The sequence below is a fragment of the Filicampus tigris genome, chromosome 2 (genome assembly GCF_054856515.1).
Source record: "Filicampus tigris isolate MCC_2025a chromosome 2, RoL_Ftig_1.0, whole genome shotgun sequence".
NCBI lineage: Eukaryota > Metazoa > Chordata > Actinopteri > Syngnathiformes > Syngnathidae > Filicampus > Filicampus tigris.
Genome location: NC_141218.1, coordinates 7,355,748 through 7,376,424, shown reverse-complemented (window position 1 = coordinate 7,376,424; position 20,677 = coordinate 7,355,748). Strand labels below are relative to the sequence as shown.

At 47.5% G+C, this 20,677-nt stretch overlaps 2 protein-coding genes and 1 long non-coding RNA gene across 7 annotated transcripts; 1 reads left to right on the top strand and 2 right to left on the bottom strand.

The window, feature by feature from the left end:
- Positions 1 to 57: 57 nt before the first annotated feature.
- Positions 58 to 14,095, bottom strand: dlg4b (discs, large homolog 4b (Drosophila)). 3 transcript variants are annotated; one of them, XM_086024630.1, is made up of 20 exons: positions 14,054 to 14,095; positions 13,840 to 13,950; positions 12,756 to 12,826; positions 11,877 to 11,993; positions 9,027 to 9,077; positions 7,612 to 7,736; positions 7,354 to 7,523; positions 7,133 to 7,269; positions 6,897 to 7,047; positions 5,907 to 6,175; positions 5,637 to 5,739; positions 5,060 to 5,156; positions 4,799 to 4,975; positions 4,661 to 4,698; positions 4,546 to 4,584; positions 3,423 to 3,524; positions 1,963 to 2,135; positions 1,731 to 1,840; positions 1,562 to 1,653; positions 58 to 731 (listed from the first exon to the last, which is right to left on the bottom strand). In XM_086024630.1, exons 1-20 carry the CDS (start codon positions 14,070 to 14,072, stop codon positions 625 to 627), a joined length of 2,259 nt encoding a protein of 752 aa, XP_085880756.1. In that variant the 5' UTR covers positions 14,073 to 14,095; the 3' UTR covers positions 58 to 624. The 3 variants fall into 3 exon arrangements, with proteins under 3 accessions (XP_085880756.1, XP_085880754.1, XP_085880755.1); XM_086024628.1 differs by lacking the exons at positions 12,756 to 12,826; positions 13,840 to 13,950; positions 14,054 to 14,095 and adding an exon at positions 12,299 to 12,505; XM_086024629.1 differs by lacking the exons at positions 11,877 to 11,993; positions 12,756 to 12,826; positions 13,840 to 13,950; positions 14,054 to 14,095 and adding an exon at positions 11,295 to 11,705 and having other exon boundaries at positions 59 to 731.
- LOC147151148 (uncharacterized) lies at positions 11,018 to 20,484 on the top strand. Of its 2 annotated transcripts, none has more exons than XR_015085861.1 (3): positions 11,018 to 11,276; positions 18,386 to 19,165; positions 19,314 to 20,484. It is a non-coding gene; the product is annotated as an uncharacterized LOC147151148 (long non-coding RNA). The 2 variants fall into 2 exon arrangements; XR_015085862.1 differs by lacking the exon at positions 11,018 to 11,276 and adding an exon at positions 12,015 to 12,187.
- mepceb (methylphosphate capping enzyme b) lies at positions 15,779 to 20,410 on the bottom strand. 2 transcript variants are annotated; one of them, XM_086024631.1, is made up of 9 exons: positions 20,005 to 20,410; positions 19,333 to 19,626; positions 18,866 to 19,110; positions 18,399 to 18,669; positions 17,436 to 17,982; positions 17,150 to 17,362; positions 16,964 to 17,072; positions 16,833 to 16,866; positions 15,779 to 16,726 (listed from the first exon to the last, which is right to left on the bottom strand). In XM_086024631.1, exons 2-9 carry the CDS (start codon positions 19,605 to 19,607, stop codon positions 16,456 to 16,458), a joined length of 1,965 nt encoding a protein of 654 aa, XP_085880757.1. In that variant the 5' UTR covers positions 19,608 to 19,626; positions 20,005 to 20,410; the 3' UTR covers positions 15,779 to 16,455. The 2 variants fall into 2 exon arrangements, with proteins under 2 accessions (XP_085880757.1, XP_085880758.1); XM_086024632.1 differs by having other exon boundaries at positions 16,580 to 16,866; positions 20,005 to 20,409.
- Positions 20,485 to 20,677: the final 193 nt, after the last annotated feature.

Here is a 20,677-nt window from a genome sequence, read left to right as displayed (position 1 = left end):
GCAGAGACTATTTTCAGTCAAAGTGGAAAATTATAGTCAAGAGACTTTTTTTTTTTTTCTTAGCAATTTATTCCAAGATTTATTCCAAGATTTCCACAAATTCGTTCGCCGTTTTTTCCTCCCGCTGATGCAGCGGCGGGGAGGGGGGGGGGGTGAGGGGGTAATCATTGGGAAGTGTCGATTGACAGTCGTTAGCTATTAGCGTTCGCTCACTGAGTCTCTGTGCTGTACAGTGGAGGTGGGCGGAGCCATGGCGTGGCACAGTGTTGCACAAAGGGATTGTGGGAGATAGAGTCCATGTTCTCGGGGGGGTGTTGGGGGAATTCGGATATGACCTGCTGATGTGCTCGAAGCAAAGCATCATGTGATTTCAAAGCCCTGAATTCACTGTGTGTGTGTGTGAGTGTGCGCGCGCGAGTGTGTGTGTGCTCGAGCCCCATTGTTGTATTTACACACGCACACTGCGTGTGTATATAACATCCATCAATCAATCAATCTGTAAATAAATAGCAGAATATAAACACATTACCTACACTCTACACTGATCATACTTGGCCTGCTTCGTCGTTGCCATGGATACACAACGTGTGCACAGGAAGGGGGGGGGGGCACTCTGCTGACCAATCAGAGCCGGTCGCGGGTCACCACCCAGATGTAGGGGCCGCTCTGCTCCTCGATGACCACTTTGACCTGGTGGTACACCTCCTCGAAGGTGTCCCCGTGCACGATGGCTGCGCACACACACGTTAACGGCTTGACGGTCACGCACACAAACGACGCCAATAGACGGCGCATCCGCAAATGTATTCACAGACCACAGCGCTTCATTTGCAAATGGCAAAATAAAAATAAAAAAATATATGTACAGGGTAAAAGTGAAAGATTAAGCCCTCCCAGGATACATCAATATAAAAAATGTAAAGAATTTTATTTCATTTTTTCTTACAAGCCAGTAAACAACTGGATACTTCATAATAGGTTTTAAAGAGGACGATGTGAATTTTGATCATTTAATTACCGGTACATGGATACAGAAAAAAATGAAATTGAAACAAAAAGGGGACACATGGAATTTCGGTTTATGTGAAAATCACATGGGATGAAAACTGGAGATTAGGATGGATATTTTTGCAATTTAACATTTGAAAAGTGGATGTGATTTAATCTTAAATTCCAGTGTTAGTTCATTCCACCATTGAGCTCCTTCTATTGAAATACAGCTCAATTTTAATGTCATTTAATGGAAGTGGTCGAAATGCCTGGCAAAATAATTGCATTTTTTATTTTAATGTTCTCTGGCATTTCATTATCAATCAAAAACTTAGCGCATTCAAATCGATTTGTCAGTTTCATAATTTCTACAAATGTAATCGTCTCAAGTTATTGAATAAGGGGTTTGTGTGTTCATATTTGTCTACGGTATATACCATTCTGATTGCTTTGTGTAAATGTGTATGATATGCGTTAGCCCGGATTTCAGAACAGTCATTTGTATTTGGAAGGACTAAACTACCGTACAAAAGACACGTAACATAAAATGTGTCAAAGTTGAGATATTTACCGGTGAAACACTCGAGGAAGTCCTGTTCCATTTTGATGGCTCGATCCAGAACTTTCCTGGCCTGATCCTCAGACAGACGCTTGTTCAGGTCGCTACACACACACACACACACACACACAATATAAGAATATGTTCCCGACCAGTCCGCGGGTGGCTTTGCCGGACTCACAGGATGTTCTCCAAAGATCGCGGTCGGATGAAGATTGCGATGGGGTGGAGCTGAGCGGCCTGCAGCCTCCTGACGGCGTTGGCCGACACGTCCAGGATGCAGTGCTTGCCCTACACGCACGCATGCACGCACGCACGCACGCACACACACACACACAGCAGCAGCGCTGATCCAATCACACGTGCAAGCATCGCCATGGCAACCTCAAGCTGAGCCAGGCGGAGCGTCTCACCTGGCGGGCCACCTGTCTGACGCTCTGCACAGACGTGCCGTACAGGTGGTTGTTGTACTGGCCCGCCTCGATGAAGTGATGCGACTGGATGTCGCGCTCCATCTGTTCGCGGGACGCCACAAAGTGGTAGTCCCGCCCGTCCACCTCGTAGTCCCTGCGAGGGCGAGTCGTGTCTGCGGAGGGGCGAGAAAGTCACATATGTGCAAGAATGTTCCCTTTTTTATGAGGAAAATATCTGTAATATATAATATTACACTTTATAAAAACATACCAGTAGTAATGACGTTAAATAACAAAAGAAAATCGTCACACTTTGCATCAACTGAATGGATGCCCGACTTGGCCACATGGAGGCAGTATAAGACGGACATACTGTATTTCGACATCTGTACAATATACACGTCTCTGCTCCTTGCAGAGGATAAAGAATTATGACGGTGAGTACTCTTATATTGAATGTCTAAATGTGTTGCTGCACGTTTGTGGTCAAATATCAGTTGCTACACATTTTGCCATTATTTGTTAGCATTAGCATTAGCGAGCTGACTAAAGTCTAAGACGGGGGTGCCCAAGTCCGGTCCGGTGTGTTGAAGGAGGGAAACATCTAAAACAGGCTGGATAGGGGCTCTCGAGGACTGGACTTGGGCACCCCGGTCTAAGAGATTTGCTTGTTTTAATAACACAATGTGTAATTCTCCATGCTTTCGGTTTAGTTTGACAGTAAACTTCAACTAGGATTGGTAATAAACAGCTTGAAGACTCTTTTTTTCAAGAATTGTTCACTCTTTGCCAAATTGTGGCTTATTGTTAATGTGGAAGTCAACCCAAACATATTTTTTTCAAGAATATGTTCTATGCAAGCCCAATAAACTCTGATAAATATTGCATTTGTGAAATAAGAGTTAATGCACCCGTTTTTAGCCATCTCAGGGGGCGGCCATTTTGTCACTTCTGTCGACTGAAAATGACATCACAACTGCTCAGGGCTCAGGTAAGGGCCAATCACGGCTCACCTGTTTTCTGAAGCTGAGCCGTGATTGGTCGTTACCTGAGCCCTGAGTAGTTGTGAGGTCATTTCAGTGACAAGATGGCCGCCCCCTGAGATGGCTAAAAAATGGGTGGATTTTGCTGCTTAACTTAAAGTCCACAAACGCAATATTAATCAGAATGCTGTCTTTCAACTGGCGGGCCTGCTGGTAACATATTCTTGAAAAAAATGTGTTGATTTCCCTTTTAAGTGAGTTGACTTGACTTCCACCATACAGCGCTCGTGTCTGGAGTTTTGGCTTGCATGTCCAACCAAAAAAAAACAACAAAAAAAACCCCATAAATGTTAGAATGAGGGCTCGTATCCCAAAAAGGTCGTAATTCAGTCCGACTGTAAGTCAAGGCACCACGGTAGTTCGTGTCTCCGTCGAGTTGAGTTTTAGCCGAGCGAGTCGCTCATCCCTCACACTCACGTGGCACGCAGGAGCCAAACTTGTCCGGGAAATCCGTGAGCAGGTCGTCGTTGACTCGGTCTTTGGTGGGTCCCAGGACGATGACGGGTCGGGCGTAGTCCACTGCGGAGACAGCCGTTAGTGGCTCGTCACATTCACTTGCTCATGTTTTACATTCTATGTGAGTGCTTACACATTGACACACACACACACACACACACAGATGGACACTGTGACTTTGTAAGCACGTTGATGTCAACATGCTCACGGTGCGTACATACATGTGCGTGTACTCACTATGTGAGAAAAAAAGGTTGCTACACCTTTTTACAATCTTTGAGCGTTTATCCGAGTGTCATTTACAATAGACTGCAGATGTATTCTTTGTTGTTCTTTCACAACTCATCATTATATGATCCACTTGACAAATCCTCTCCTTTTATTAGAAGACAGGTCAATGGGTTAGTTTATCCATCAATTCATCCCTTTACAGTGGACCCCCACCTATTCGCCCTTTACCAATCCCCCCCCCCCCCCCCCCCGCGCAGAACCTATCCTCCTACCCTCATCTATTTACAGAAAAATTCAAACATCTGTTTTTGTGCTCTTCCTGTCATGCCACAAGACCAGAGGTGGGTAGTAACGAGTTACTGCACATTTACTCCGTTACATTTACTTGAGTAAGTTCGGGGAAATTTAGTAGTAGTTTTAAATCGCTATACTTTTTACTTTTACTTGAGTAGATTTGTGTATTTTCGTCTGGTTGAATGGTTGTTTTAAAAATAGATAAATAAATAAATGAGACGTTGCTACAGTTACTCAGTACTTGAGGAGTATTTTCACCAAGTACTTTTTTACTTTTACTCAAGTAATATTTGGATGACTACTTTTTACTTCTACTTGAGTCATATTATTCTGAAGTAACAGTACTTTTACTTGAGTACAATTTTTGGCGACTCTACCCACCCCTGCATAAGACTGCACCAAAGCCTAATGTCTAATAGGAAAGCAGTAATTGTTCTCAAGGACATGATACGTCTCCACTGTTATAAGGTCTTTGTTTGTTTCCGCCACAGAGCCGGAATGCGTTGCAATGCAAATATGAGGAGGTTCACTGCCTCTTGTTTCAAGTCCCCAAACCCACCTTCAGTCTGCGCCACCGCCTCGTAGCTCTGGACCAGACCTTCAGGAGAAAACCACAGCGGTCACAGGTTGCCTCTTCATCCCATAATCACATTCGTTATCGCCACAAAACTCACCTTGAGTCTTCATCCGCGACCACTCCTTCCTCTCAACCCTGAAACACCCCCCCCCCCCCCCCCCAACACACACACACACACACACAGGCGTCAGTCGTCAAAGGCAAGGCGGACGCGATGGCGGCTGCAGTGCTGCACCTGTGTTTGGACGGGATGTATCCCAGTTCCTCTAGCTCCCCCTGCTGGTTGACCCGTCTTGCCTGCCACCATTCGTCGTCCGAGCTGTCAATCACGTGAAGCACCTCCCCAAAGTTAAAGTCCAGAGCTTGGGACAGGACGCCGCAATCCCACGTCTTGTCGTAGTCGAACAAGGCCCTGCGACACACAGGATGGCGTTGACGCCTCGCTGAGTTACACTTCCTGTGCGTGTGTGTGTGTGTGTGTGTGTGTGTCAGTTACCTGACGTAGAAGCTGCGGTTGGCTCGCAGGCTTCCTGGCGAGCTGTTCATCATCTGCTCACGTAAATCGTGGATCTTGGCTTCAAAGCGGCTATACTCTACACACACGCACACATTGACAAAGACACAACATACACACAGAACACACAAGTGCACACGAAGACACACACACACAGATGGACAATGTGACTTTGTAAGCACGCTGATGTCAACATGACGACGGCAGGGGCGGAGCCAGAACATGGCTAATGGGTGGGCCTGGAAAAATCAGGGCGGGCCTGACTATTTCTCTTCGAATATTCAAATAAAATGACTGAAAAATATGATGTTCAGATCTTCCTTAGACAACCATAATTATGCCATTGTTAATATTCAATAAAATTAAAAAAAAACACAACAAAAGATAAATTCAAAAATAATTGTAAAAATAAATAACAATAAAAATAATTGAATAATAATAAAAATCATTTCCCAAAAATGTTAAAGTATTTTTCCATGAATCTTACTGGGCGGGCAGTCTGTCAATGTGGCTCCGCCCCTTGGCCGACGGTGCGTACATACTGTACAAGTGCACTCACCCTCGGGTCTGTACTGTGTCACTATGGTAACCGTTTGACCGGCGTTCTTGAGCGCTGCAGCTGCCTGCTCATGGGTGGCAAACCTGAGATCCACGCCATTCACCTGCGCACACGCACATACTGTTGATCAAGGCGTGATGCCACTGCCATGCCGTCCGCATGTGTGTGTGTGTGTGTGTGTGTGTGTGTGTGTGTGTGTGTGTGTGGGTGTGTGTGTGTGTGTGTGTGTGTGTGCGCGTGCGTGTGCGTGCGCGTGTGTGTCGCACGCACGCTCAGAATCTGGTCGCCCTTCTGGAGTTCTCCGCTGAGGTCCGCCGGACCCCCGGCGAGGATGAAGGAGATGAAGATCCCTTCGCCGTCCTCGCCGCCCACGATGTTGAAGCCCAGGCCGCTGGCGCCGCGCTGCACGCACACGCGGCGAGGCTCTCGGCCGTAGTCGTCCTCCACCATCATGCCGCGGTGGAGCGGCGAGTAGCGGCGCGGGGACGGCGGCGGGAGGGCTTGCGGGTAATCACACATGTAGTCCGGCTCCATGTAGGCTGCATGGGGGAGACGGAAACATGTCCACATGCAACGACGTGAACCGCATTCGTTCAAAGTTGTTGGGCTTCCACACATTTTCAATGGTATTTTTGGGACACTGGAAATTTGTGTTGATCTTTAAAGTGGTAGTCAACCCCCAAATGTTCTTTACAATGAGCGGTTGTATGGGCCCCCACTAGTCCCAACACAGCATTCTGATTACAGTAGCGTTTATGGAACATGAGTTAAGAAAAAAAATCCAACTGTTTTTATCCATCTCTGGGGGCGGCCATTTTGTCACGTGCTGTCGACTAAAAAAATGACATCACAGTTGCTCGGGGCTCAGGTAACGACCAATCACAGCTCACCTGTTTTCCGAAGATGAACCGTGATTGCGTGTTACCGGAGCCCCGAGCAACTGCGATGTCATTTTCAGTCGTCAACAAGTGACAAAATGGCCGCCCCCTGAGATGGATTAAAAACAGATTTTGCTGGTTAATCCGTATTCCACAGACTGAATATTAATCAGAATATCAAGTTTAGACTAAAGGGGCTACATAGAATTTATTATTGTAAGGAAAAGTTTTGGGTTGACTTCCACTTTAATTAATTTAAATGCATGGTCTATATAAAAGAAGTATTTGAAACTTCACAGAAAATTGCCATTCATTTCACGCAATATTAAGCTCCTCTGCTCATTTCCACATAGAACGCGCTTATTTCGAAAAGCGGACGTACAGCTGGTGAGGTCCGGCGGGCTGAATCGCTCGGCCGGGTGGATGTAGTGCGAGGTGGGCGTGGCCACCTTCAAGTAGACCACCTCTCCCGTGTTCTTCAGGGCCGACACGGCGTCTTCGTGCAGGACGTCCTCCAGAGACAAATGGTTGACCTGCAGGGGTCAAAGCTCAAACAGCGTCAGGTGGGGTGGCACCAGTGGATACAAATACAAACAAAGACACAGACGGCTTACGTACGGCCAGGATCTTGTCGCCGATCTGGAGCCGCCCGTCCCGCAGCGCCGCGCCGCCCTCGATAATCTTGGTGACGTAGATGCTGTTGTCGCCGGGGACGTGCTGGTTGCCGATCCCGCCGGCGATGCTGAAGCCCAGACCTGACGCCGAAATATATCAGAATCCCTCCTTTCCGAGGTGGGGGTGCGGGGGAGGGGGTCAACCTCACACGTCTCCGTTCCTACCTTTGGGTCCCTTCATCAGCTTGATCTTGGCCACGTGCTCGCTGAGCGGGCGTCGCCTCAGGACGTAGAGCCGCACCACGGGCCCCGCCTCTTTCAGGGCCTCCACGGCCACCGAGTGAGTGACCTCGCGCACGTCCACGTCGTTGACGAACACGATGCTGTCGTTCACCCTGCGGACCGAGGCGCAAATGTTGGTGTGTTGGTGTGTGTGTGTGCGTGCGTGCGTGCGTGCGCGCGCGCGCGAGCACGCGTGCGCACCTCAGACGTCCATCCTGCGCGGCGGCTCCTCCAGGAATGATCTTGGTGATGAAGATGGACGGGTCATCTCCAATGTGAGGGTTGTCGGTTCCTCCTGCGATGCTGAAGCCCAACCCAGAGTTTCCCTGCACGCGCACAGGTGACAGTTACACTTCTCAACGACACACTGTTGCCTTGAGATACGTACAAGCAACAAGAACAAAAATGAAAGCTAAAAAGCTAAAGCTAAAGCCATTAATCCATTCCAACCTCCTTAAACAAATACGAGATTCCCAAATACGACTATAAGTGACCCAGTAAGCTGCTGTAAAATGACTCGTTTTTAGGATAACGGATACATGCTTATATGGTCTACATTTGTTGTTGCCTTGTGTTCAAATATCCATTGTTTAAAGCGTTATAACACTACTAGATAGATGCTATGAGTTAACTCATCTATGCCATTCCCCATCATGTGATAGCATCAAGCTAGCAAACTTAGTTATGAGCGCTCGTCTCTTATAGTCAACAAAAATTGGCCGAATGATAGCTTGTGACTTCCAAAATGCCCAAGTGGGCATACCTCACACCGTGTTATTCAATTTAAGAGCAATTAAATGCCAGAAGAACGGAAAAATTTGACACAGGGAGCATTAAAGCCCAACCAATGTATTAAACGATGGTGTACAGTTACACTATGATTTTAAAGCGGAAGTCAACCCAAACGTATTTTTTTCAAGAATATGTTCTATGCAAGCCCACTAGTTGAAACAAGGCATTCTGATAAATATTGCGTTTGTGAAGCAAGAGTTAATCCACCCGTTTTTAGCCATCTCTGGGGGCGGCCATTTTGTCACTTCTGTCGACTGAAAATGACATCACAACTACTCAAGGCTCAGGTAACGACCAATCACGGCTCAGCTTCACAATCACAGGTGAGCTGTGATTGGTGGTCGTTACCTGAGCCCTGGGTAGTTGTGATGTCTTTCCTAGTAGACAGAAGTGACAAAATGGCCGCCCCTGAGATGGCTAAAAACGGGTGGATTAACTCTTATTCCACAAATCGTCGCTGTCCTGTGAAAAACACTTATGTCCATTTTTTTCAATTTTCTTATTTTTAAGTGAATGGCGTTTTCACTTTAAAGAGATCGCATTAATGTGAAAATGATTTTTTTTCCACAAAATTGGACATAAGTGTTTTTCACAGGACAGCGACGAAATACAGTATTTATCAGAATGCCTTGTTTCAACTGGTGGGCTTGCATAGAACATATTCTTGAAAAAAGGATTGGGTTGACTTCCGCTTTAAGGTTAATTTACTCATAAACAGTTTTTCTTTTGGAAAATGTTTACAAGCGTTATTTGTGCGTAACATCGAATATGATGAGGAAAGAGAGAGTGAGAGTGTGTGTGTGTGTGTGTGTGTGTGCGCTCACCCTCTCCAGTGTGATCTCCTCATACTCCAACTCTCCTTCGGATCCGTTCATCTGCAAAAACACACTAAGAGTTAAATCGTATCTCGTCCGCCCCACTCTCGCCCACTACTGACGACCAGTTGCCACGGCAACAGTCGCCTTCAGGGCCCAGGCGGCCACAACGAGCGTCTCTCTCTCGCTCAAGTCACGGCCGTTGCTATGACATCACTTCCGCCTGTCCTGCGTGCGGATTGTGCAACGAGTCAGGAGATGGCGCTACCAGTGTACACTATTCGAGGGGGGCAAGGCATAAAAACAGAGGAATTGACACCCCCTTAAAGATATTCATAATTGCCGATGTTGATAGTCTAACCAATAAACGACAAACCCAAAACACTTCAATATCATTTCAAACTCATCCCACATCATTCAAAAGAAACAGCTTACAGATGATTTGATTTCCCCCCCAAAACACAGCCGAAGTGCACTGTAGACATGTGCACTCCCCACTAACAACCCAGGTTAAACTTAAAAAACTCCCTATAGTTAGTTTCTCAGTCAAGCTGTATGATTTCAAGTAATGTGTGTAATATGTTTAATAAGGAAACTATATTCTATTATACACTTGGAGTTGTGACTTGTCCAAAACAAACTCAATTTAAAAGAATTAAATAGTTTGTACACGATTGAATTATTTCATTTCATTCATTGTGTTGCTCATTCTGGTTTGCCCCCTTTGGCCACCAAGTAACAGTATAATATAGTTATGCAGACACATATGAAGGATAATTTCACAACTATTGTACTATGAGTTTAGTAGACTGCTGTAATATTAGTTTGTTTGTTGTTTTTTGTTTTTGTTTTTTTAGTAAAAAGAACATATGTGTGTGAGTAATGTGAGATTGTCTGTCTATGTTGCTGCACTGTTTGTGGTCAAATATCCGTTGCTTGGAGGGAAAGAACACTGCAACTATCAATGCTATCGGTGAGCCAGTCTATTATGTTTCCATTGAGTGTTAGCATTAAGCTAGTGGGGGCATTCGTAAGGCAAAGTTGTTCTGTTGTATGAAATAGACAAAGCGTAATTTATTTATTTTTTGTTTACTTTGAAACTAAATTCAATCGGGAGTGTCTTGAATCCATTTTTTCTTTAAAGGGGAAATCAACCCAATAGTTGAAACACAGCATTCTGATGAATATTGCGTTTGTGGAATATGAGTTAAGCAGCAAAGTCCACCCGTTTTTAGCCATCTGTGGGGGCGGCCATTTTGTCACTTCTGTCGACTGAAAATGACATCACAACTGCTCACGGCTCAGGTAACGACCAATCACGGCTCAGCTTCAGAAAACAGGTCAGTCGTGATTGGCCGTTACCTGAGCCCTGAGTAGTTGCCATGTCATTTTTAGTCGACGGAAGCGACAAAATGGCCGCCCCCAGAGAAGGCTAAAAAGGGGTGGACTTTGCTGCTTAACTCATATTCCACAAACGCAATATTCATCAGAATGCTTTGTTTCAACTAGTGGGCTTGCATAGAACATATTTTTGAAAAAAAACATGTTTAGGTTGACTTTAAATATTGTTCACTATTTACCAAACCGCTGCTTATGGTGAAGTGAGTTGAATTGCACATTTCACAATCACCTGACGTTCATTCTTTAGGATTAATGTCGAAGGATGAATTTAAAATGACATTTAAGTGTCTGGGGGGGAGGGGTCATAGTTTGCGATATATTTACAGTTGAAACTATTAGCACCAGCAAATTTGATTGTCTTTAGCATGGAGCGCCAATTACGGGCGTCTTTTCGCCGCTTCCAGAGGTTGACTGAAGCTGCATGCTTGGCGGAGGTAATAAATTCAGACTTGAGCGGGGGAGCGGAATGGGTGTGCGGCAGGTGGAAGGATGAGGAGTTGACACGTTTTATGTCCAGGAGGAGGAGGAGGAGGTTGTGGAGTCGGTGATTATGTAACAGCGATGTTAGTTACACTTCACACTCAATTTCCCATGACACCTGCGTGTGTGTGTGTGTGCGTGTGTGTGCGCATGGAGGTCAAAAACGAACGTTTATCGCACAACGAGGAAGAGGAGGCTCTCTCGTAGCTTTTTCGAATGTGGGAAGAAAGGAATCAAACCCCCGACTTGTGAACTGTGTGGCAGACGGGCGAGCCACCCCTACGCTGTGCTGCCCAGGATGCCGACCGACGCAACCGACGAGCCGGGCGGTTATCCCCGCCCCCCACGCGCCCCCCGATTGGCCGAGCCGGGCAAAAGGTGAACTTGTAACGTTACCATCATCCTCTGTCTGTGTCTCTTGGCTCTGCGCACGTTGTTGATGAAGCGTCGTCCCATCTTCTTGGCGTACCACACCGACACGAACATCACTTCCTGTCTCCGCGGCGTCTTGCCCCCTTCGCGGTAAGGGGGCGGGGGGGGGGGGGTTTACATAAAGACGGAGGAGTGACGGATGAACGACCGAGCGGCCTCGTTAGGCCTTGCCGTGATCGCTGACTCGGCTCATCCCGGTAATATAGACAAAAACAAACAAACAAAAAAAAAAAAAAAAACGAACTAACGAGCAAAACCGGCGATGAGAAGACGACGCTCTTCGGCGCTCGTCATCCTCATCCTCATCCTCCCCCGCTCGCTGTGCTCAACTCAACTGCTGCTGCGTTTTCTCTCTCTCTATCTCTGCCCCCTCCCCCACCCATGCCAGGAATCACCTCCCCTACGTGATGTCACACACACACACACACACACACACACGAAAAATACTGCTGCCATGGAGACCCCCCCCCCCATCCCCCATTTCTTGCCCATTGCTATGGCGACAAGCAGGAAAGTATGTTCGTGTGCATGCGTGTCAGTACGTACAGTGATCGCAGCAGGCCGTGCGAGGGTGTCCAGGTGTGTGCGCGCAAACTCGGGGGCGTGTCCGTCAGTCACGTTTCCAGGGCTTGGCTGGTCGTCGTCGTCATGGTAACGATACTTCTGCAAGGGGGAGGGGGCAGACACACACACCCCCACACACACGCACATACACACACACGCACACACACACACACACGGTCACAACGTGAGCTTTAGCATTCGGCGACTAGCGTGACCCGGAAACAGCCGCCGGCGCCGTCTTCCGACATTTGTGTGACCCGAGTGAGGAGCAGGAAGTGGAAGACACACGAGTGGTATGTTCTAGTCAACACACACACACACACACACGCGCGCGCGAGTGTAAATACGGACGGCTTACGTTAAAACACACATGAGCACGCTGATGTGTGTCGCTCTGCTCTTACCTTGGTGGTGACAATGCAGAGGCAGTCCATATCCACACACACAGTCACACACACATTTTCGCACACACGCGCGCACGCACGCGTGCACGCGCACGCACACACACACACGCAACACACACGCACACACACACACACACACACTTAGATCGCGCTATGTGGCCCCCCCCTCTCTCCGCTGTTCTCCTCCTCCGCTTCCCACCGTCTGTCGACAATGAGCCAACGAGGAGGAGGGGGCGGAGGGGCGGGCGGTTGGGTTGGGGGGCGCGATGCAACGAGTGTTATTTTCTGCTGGGGGGGGGGGGGGGGTGTTGGGCGGGGGGGTCACCTCCTTGACGACAGAGAGAGAGAGGAGAGGAGAGGAGAGGAGAGGAGAGGAGGGGGCTGCGCTCTGGTTGCCATGGAGTGATGCAGCTGTTGCTAAGGAACGGCGGGCCGGCTGTTGGGACGGCAAGCGTACCTGGACAGGTGTCTGCGGACGGCTCGCCGCGTGGCTTTCACACACCGTCAGCTCGTAGAACTCCTGGATGTCTGCGCACACGTTTCCATTCTTAGTTCTTGCAAGTAAAAATACTTTGCGACTGGACTTGAAAACCGTGTCAGGCGAATTCGGAGATTTGTTTCTAGAGCCACGTTGGAAGGTAATTGCTGAAAAGGGGCAAAGACTGAGAACGATGTCGTAATGGAGACACCGGAAATTCATTTTCCCTGACTGCTTTAGAGCGCCTCATCGTCAGCTGTGAAGAAAGCGGAAGAACCAGCCAGGTAAAAATGTTTTGGACTCGACAGGCAGCTCGTGGAGCTGGGTTTCAAACTGGCCTGCCTGCTTCAGAGCGCCTCGTGGTCGCGGTGTAGAAAAGCCCCGTGATGGCCCGGTCGGATATATTCCAGCCAGGTGACGCTTCAAGCGAATAGATTTACATGACGCAACGTAAAATGCCTGCTAGAATATTTGAACTTTATTCGAGGGACATTTTAAATGCTGATAGGTGTGTGCTGACTCCCATTTAACATGAATTTGAACGCGATTACGTCCGAGCACAGCCGCATCCCGTTTATTCGTCACACAAACCTGGCAGGGGTGTGTAGACTTTTTATATCCACTGTATACGTACATATGCACTATACATAAGGGTGGCCGATGATGAAAAAAACACAAATCACGATTATTTTGGTAATAATTGAAATCACGATTATTCAAACGATCATTTTTTTTGGTACAAAACAAGAACATTTTTGAAACGTCAAAAATGTAACGGCCAATACATTTCTTCGAAACACTATAATTGCGTACGTTCCTTTTGGACCAAACAAAATTGATCAAATTAGTCGTGAAATTTTAAAGAAGCAGCAAATGTATACATTCAAGTCTGATTTCCTTGTGTAAACAAACAGTGCGTGGGATACAAATGTCAATTAATAATAGTTTTTTACGATGATGCCAATTTTGTAATTGTGGAGCGTAATAACGGTAATTCCAATTGAATTTTCGATTCATTGCACAGCCCTAACTATACACGAAGGCGTGAGTGACATTGCAGTACCGAGTAACGCCTGAAACAGGTCACTCTGGAAGATGTTGAGCAGCTTCTCGGCTTCTCTCCCTTTGACCCCGTCAGAGCAGGCCTCCATCAGCTGCAGCGCTCGCTGAGTGTCTGGAAACACGCGCAAAGCGTGAGCCAAGGCACCACACGCACACGAGGCAAAGAAGCATTTGTTGAAAAATGACAACAACAAAAAAAAAGGGTCATCCCTCACCGTCTCGCTTCAGCGGCATGTTGTCCTGCGATCCCACGGAAATCCTCTTTAGGGATTTGCCAGGCGCACTGCATGCTGGGTAGTGAAGTCTGCTTGACAGGTTGACTCCGCTCCAGCCCAAACGCAGGAATCAATCACACGTGAAGGAATCACGCACATCGTTGGTGAAATGTAAATGGATTGTTTTATTTGAATGATGAGGCGGCGCGGGAAGAAAGGTGAAGTGGTGGGGGTTTTTTCTCCGTTTTTGCTAACCCTACGCAGCATACAAAGCGAGGGGTAGTCTTGCTAAACATGAGGCAAGTCTATTTTGGACCCGATTTTTGGTCCTCATAGATAATCAACCCGAAGGCGCAGCTGACAAACGCAGGCCCTTTTTGTCTTCGGTGTAAAGTTTCTGCTCATATTTTGTTTACAAACAAAGAAAGAAATCTCAAGGGCCCGACCGATTCATCGATTTATCCTAATCGACCGGAGTCTTGCGGAATAAAAACATGATAAATTCTTCCGTTTTCACGAAACAGTAAATGCCGAGAAGCATAAAGTTGTGCAGACTGATGTCATGTGATGTGATTGTGGCCATCCCATCTCTCGCGGGAGTGTGTGCCGTTGTCACGGCAACATTTACAACAACAATGGTGGACGTTTGTGACGCAAAGGTTTGGGGCAAGTTTCAGCGTTTTGGTCTGGACACACATTTGTTGAACCGATACCATGTTATGGGGAACTAACCCTAAAAACACATTTAAAAAAGATGCGCTGTTTTTGTGTGGCCGGGGCCTGATGGAAGGATTTACATCATATCAATTGATGCAGTATTGATGAATGAATTAGAGGGGAATTTTTATTTTTAAATTGAGGTATATTGTATAAGATTAATTGGACACTCTATGTGTGATTATGAGTGCGATATATTGTCAATATTGTCAGGTGTTCCCATTTGTGCGCCTGGCATCGTAATCATGTCTTTACTACATTGTAGTACTCTTCCATTACCAGCAGGTGGCAGCAGCAGCAGGTAGCTAATTGTCTTTGTTTAGAAACAAGCGAATTAGTGACTCATGTTTATCCAAACAGGCCCATGTTTCACACTGAGTAAGTATCAAGATGAAACATTATAAAATACTTTTATCTTTGTGTTTATTTCATTCCTGTTCAAGACGTTATAATATAACGTCATTTTTCAATGTTAAAAAATGCTTATACAAACAATATAACACTTGTCTTGTTAAAATAAGCGTTTTTTTTTCTCCACAATTTCAGCAGATGTTTTCAATGAAATAAATGCGCCGTGACTCAAAAAAGTTTGAAAACCACTGGTATATTGTATTACAATGCTGCAAGTGAGTGAAGGATTTATATCCTAGAAATGCAATATTGGATTAGCGACGATTGAATTGTGTGGATTGGCCTTTTTAATTGATGTTGATTTTACATTTTATATTGTACTGCAATATTGTGGATGTAATTATGCATTACATCGGCTGCAAGCCTGCAACTATGTTTGGCTGCATTGTCCCGGTCAAATAAAGAAGCAAAATGATGAGTCCACACCAGCGTGAGCTACAGCCAGGCAACCTTAGAGGAGTGGGTCAAGCGGGGCAACTTTACCATGGCATGACGATGCGAAATTTACAACTCGGCATGTCTCCTGTTTCAGTTGAACTTTCTCTCTGCACATTCCAAATGCAAGGTTGTCAAACATGACATGTTAAGACATGAGAGGAAGGTGCCTCTGGTTTTTATTGTGAAGTTGTCACTTCTAGCAAAACAAAATAACAGAATAGAGGAAATGGTATTTAATGTTTAAGGCAGGGGGTGGGCAATTCTGGCCCTTGTATGTTTTAAATGTCACTGTTGCAACCCACCTGATTCAAATGATCAGGATCGTTATTCAGCTTCTCCAGAACTAGCTGATTATATGAGCATTTGAATCAGGTGCGTTGCAGCAGGGACACATGGAAAACAGGCAGGATACCGGCCCTCAAGGGACAGAATTGCCCACCCCTGGTTTAAGGTTTCATAAAGCTTCATAAATATATATTTTTTTGCCAGGTCTGAATCAAAAGATACATTTCATTTTTTTTTTTTTTTGCATGTATTTGTACTTGAATATTCCTCTCTGTTGTAAAGATTAAAAAAAATAATAAGGGGAAAAGTATTGTAAAAGAGTCAAATGTTCTGCCTGTAATTCATAATTGTTTTGGGGCCCAAAAGAAGTTTGAATTTCTTTTTTTTTTTGTGCTAAAAATCGGCCACAAAAAAATATGATATTGGCCAGGCCCCAATTAAAATATGGTTTTCCCTTCACATCTTTTAAGGATTAAAAAAAGTCTTTGTTGTGAACCCACTGGGTAAAAGTAAAATACTGAGGAGCTGCACATTTACAATTTGAAGTCCTGTCACCTCAAGTTCAGTTGCCTTAGTCCAGGGAAGACTCCGCGGGTGACCTCTGATCCTATATCCTGCGTCTCGAATCCAAAGTCAGCTGGGATGGGCTGCGGCTCACCCGCGAGCACAAAGAGGGCAAGCGTTGTACAAAACGGATGGATGGTCACGTGACTTTCAAAATCCAGCAGCTGACACGTGACAGGCGAGCGAGAACACCGCCAGGCGGACTTCTGGGTTACCGACCCAAATCCCCTCCGAACGCATGATGGGGAAACGTCCCATCTTAGCACAACACAAACAAATGAGCGTCACTTCCCGTCTGTGGTGCGCAATCCAATCACGAGCTCACGTCAACGTGGGGGCGGCGGGGGTGGGGGAGGGGCCTCACTTCTTGTGGAACAGGTACACGGGCTGTTTCTCACCTGGAAACAAACTTCAGATCAGTGTGTGCGTGTGTGTGTGTGTGTGTGTGCCTGCGCGGGTGCGCATGGCAGTGTGTGTGTGTGTGTGTGTGCGTACCAGTGTGTGTGAGGAGTCTGTAGGAGCTGAAACCGACATTGTCCATCAAGTAGGAAGTGAAGTGCTCTGGTCTCACTTGTAAAGTCCTGTAGTGATGGTATGTGGTTGCCTGGGCGACAACACCAGTCCCGTCAATCAAATCATGCAGCGAACCTCGACCAGTGTGTGTGTGCGCGTGCGTACTACCGAGGCTTTCTTGCTGTGGCCGTAGCGTCGCCACGGCTGTGGCTCGAGGATGAACAATCCGCCCGGCGACAGGCTCTGATAGGCTCGTCGGAAGAGCCGGGCCACGCCCTCATCGCCGGCTTGCAGCTGCACCCATTTCGTCACGCACAGACACATGATGATGTCATACTGACCCTTCCCGGGCCACGCCTCCTGCGCTGCCACGTAGTCCCCCTGTGGCAGGAACCACAAAATGGCGTCACCAAGTCACGACGGCCACCAAGGGGAAGTGGTGAGCGACACTCACCTGGACGAAGGAGATGTTGTTGGGAAACCTGCGCGAGGGCGGGGGAGCGGCGAGGAGGAGAGGGGGCGCGGCCAGAGGACCGCGACTCACCCTCAGGGACAGCGGGAAGGCCATGAGACGCACAGCTTCGTCCTCCTTCGGCTCCTCCTTCTTTTCATCTCCTCGACTTGAGGAGGAGGAGCAGGTGAGGGAGCACCTCCTCCTCCTCCTCCTCCTCTCCTCCTCGACCAGGTCATGTGACAGGAAGTGCCTGATGTTCTGCCTGGCGGCACGCACCAGTCGCCCGTCCAGCTCCACCCCGAGGATGTGGACGGGGTTGAAGGCGCGGGCCACGGTGAGCGTCAGGTGACCGGCGCCGCAGCCCACGTCCAGCACCTTCTTGTCTCGGAACCAATCGGCTTGCAGCAAGCGGAGCCGCGCGTCCTCCGCCGGCCCCACGCGCCCCTCCCACCCATTGCCGTAGAAACCGTGGTAGCTGTAGAAGCGGCAATGGTTGCCATACTGGTAGCGGTGTTTGTCCTTCTTCTCTGGAGGCTTGCGCGCGCACCTGCCGAGCAACGGTCACGTGGACCAGCAGCCAATTAGGGTAGCTAAACATCAGGAATTTTCAAAATTGGAAATGAGTTATTGGGAAGACATGAAATTGAAGGGTGGGGTTGGGTCTTAATAGAAAACTCCTTTTTGCATCATCTAATTCCTGACTAAAACAACTAGTTGAATATACAGTATGTTATTAATCAATGAAGGAATTAATTACTCAAAAAAAAAAAGATCTAAAACTTGACAAAGTTCGACTTACAAATACATATGTTGAAATAATTTGCAACTCTGCTTGGGACAAAACTGAATGTTTATTTTTATGCTGAAATATGATCCCGATCCAAATTTCCTGAAATTGTCCACTGCTTTACGAGCCTTCTTCCAATGACCTTCCAGTGTTTGCATTTCAGCCGGAACACTCACCTGGCTGGTCCCGGCCCTCCCGCCAGCGGCGTGTGAAACCGGGTCGCCTCCGCCGTGTCGGCGACAGCACGCGTCGACCTCGCCGAGGTGGTGCGCCGTCGACCCCTTTGGCGCCGGTCTCCGGATTTGCGTGCCGCCCCCGGGGGTGGGTGCGAGTGTCTCCGGGGGAGGATCGGAGGAGGGGCGACGTCCTCTCGACAGGTGATGGCCGTGTTGAGTTCACAAGGAAGAGGAGACACTGCCACACTTCCCTCTCTGGACAATACTGGAACTGTCACAATGAAACTTAGGTACTGTTTTTTTTTTTTTTGCGGAAGGTGAGAATGGCCAATAGAGACCATATTGAAAACGTTTTTTTTTTAAATATAGTTTTCCCCCTCCCACACATCTTATTAACAGCCACGGTCACCAACCCACGCAAATAGTGAGGTTGACTGTACTGTGTGCATGCCAAGCATGTGCCTCACCAGTCAGTCCATCTGTGGAGGGAAAGATGGGACGGGTCACTGCCTCCTTGTCGCCGCCATGATGGTTCCTGTGTCTCCTCCTGGACTTGAGGGGGGACAGCAGGACGCCTTCCGCCTCGCCGCCTCGTTTTCCCTCGCCCTTCAGGTTCAAAGGGTCCGTGATGTCTCGGGGAACGAGGATGTCCACGGGGTCCCTACTGCGGGATGGCAGGGGGGAACACTCTGGAGTCGTCTGATTGGTTGCCCTGATGATGACAAATGAAAAAAAGGCGGCAGCTCAGCGACACAGGGGTGCTACAGGTAAACTACATAATAGATATTGGCAGTGGTGGGAATCAACCAAGTACAAACGGGTACAAATGCTAAGAAAATGTACAAAAAGAAAGAAATTGCTTTAATGAATGTAAGTGTATCCGACTTTAAGAGGCGTGGCATTTTTCCATGCCAGGATCTCGGCTCCTCCTCACCTGTTGACATCTTCGTCCAAAAGCGAGTTCAAGTTGAGCGGGTCGAAGATGTTCCCGCCCAACAGGAAGTGAGTTGGCAGCAGGGACTCCACTTGACTGTCACTGCGGACGCGGCGACGGCGCTTGGCCGGCCCCTTGAAGGCGACACCTACAGAGTAGCGCTTCCTTGGGATGCGCTGAGCGGGCGCCGCCAGGTTGCTCTGACCGCTGCCGTTCGTTGGGGCTCTGGGCTGACGGCCGATGGAGATCTTTTCGGACTTGTCCAGTGACATCATCTTCCAGCTGTTCCAGATCCTTGCCAAAGAACAAAGTAGTTTAACGTTGAATAGTTTGACATGTGCTTCCCAAAAGTTTGCAAAAGGCCAAGGAAGTCCATCTGTAAAGATTACAGTGCAGTTTTAGTTCATCCTGAAATTTCACGTGAAAGTCCTATTCCTAACTTATAGTAGTGTATGCTTGCAAAGGCCATTTTTATAAAGAGTTAAATTTCAAATGACGGTCCCTAGGTAACAACAGTTGACAACTACTGTACTAAATATTTATGAAGCTTTGGGAATTCTCTGCATGTCTCCACACACCCCGTTTACACCTTTGCCTTCTGTGTGCAGCATGCTGTCAGAATATCCGCTAGTTACATGTACAAACGTCTATTGTTTTGTGGGAGGGACTTACTTGGTCTGAAGACTTGTGTCTTCTCCAGCGTGTTGTTGCCAAAAGATTCTCGCGTCCACCCCAAGTGTGTGATGGGCAAAAATAGAAAAGTAAAGTGCCTTTTCTTAGTCCCGCCCACCGGAAGCTACATGCGCCAATCGCGGACCAAGCCCAACGGACAGTTAGCCTCTCATTAGCAGTTTGTAGGAAGTGGCGAGCACAGTGCTAACTCGACTTCTCCGCGAAGCCCAGCGCGAACAAACATTGCATACCGTGGGTTTGGAGTGTATGTGCGTGTCCAATGTACCTCGACGAGACGACATAGCTAGCGTTAGGCCGCGCGCGCTGTTTGGCATCGTCTCTCGTAGTTGCGAGACGGCCTGTATAAATTTACACCAGTCAGAGCAGGGGGACACGCCAGCACGGGTGAATGACGTCAAGAATGACCAATCACAAAACAGGCTGTCTGTCCGCCTCCCACATATGCACCAATCAGAGAGAAGGGGTGTCCCTAGCAGCGCCTGATTAAAAAACAACTATTGATCCCAATTTGATCGATGTACGGTGGGGCGGGGGGGCAAATGGAGCTGTGCATGTTTTAAATTAACGTAATTGAAGAAGTATTAAAAGAATGGAAGAAACAAGCATGTATAAAAGTAAGGTAAGAAGGAAGGGGGGAGGGAAGGGGGAAGTG

Coding starts and splice junctions, on each gene's coding strand:
- dlg4b (XM_086024630.1), bottom strand. Junction 11,994..12,755: donor GTCCGCAGACACCTGTCCAG/GTACGCTTGCCG, acceptor TCCCCCTTGCAG/AAGTATCGTTACCATGACGA. Junction 1,841..1,962: donor TCAGACAGGTGGCCCGCCAG/GTGAGACGCTCC, acceptor GCGTGCGTGTAG/GGCAAGCACTGCATCCTGGA.
- mepceb (XM_086024631.1), bottom strand. CDS start 19,607: ATGATGTCACTGGACAAGTCCGAAAAGATCTCCATCGGCCGTCAGCCC. Junction 17,073..17,149: donor GCCACAGCAAGAAAGCCTCG/GTAGTACGCACG, acceptor GTTGTCGCCCAG/GCAACCACATACCATCACTA. Junction 16,727..16,832: donor GTGTACCTGTTCCACAAGAA/GTGAGGCCCCTC, acceptor TGTTGTGCTAAG/ATGGGACGTTTCCCCATCAT.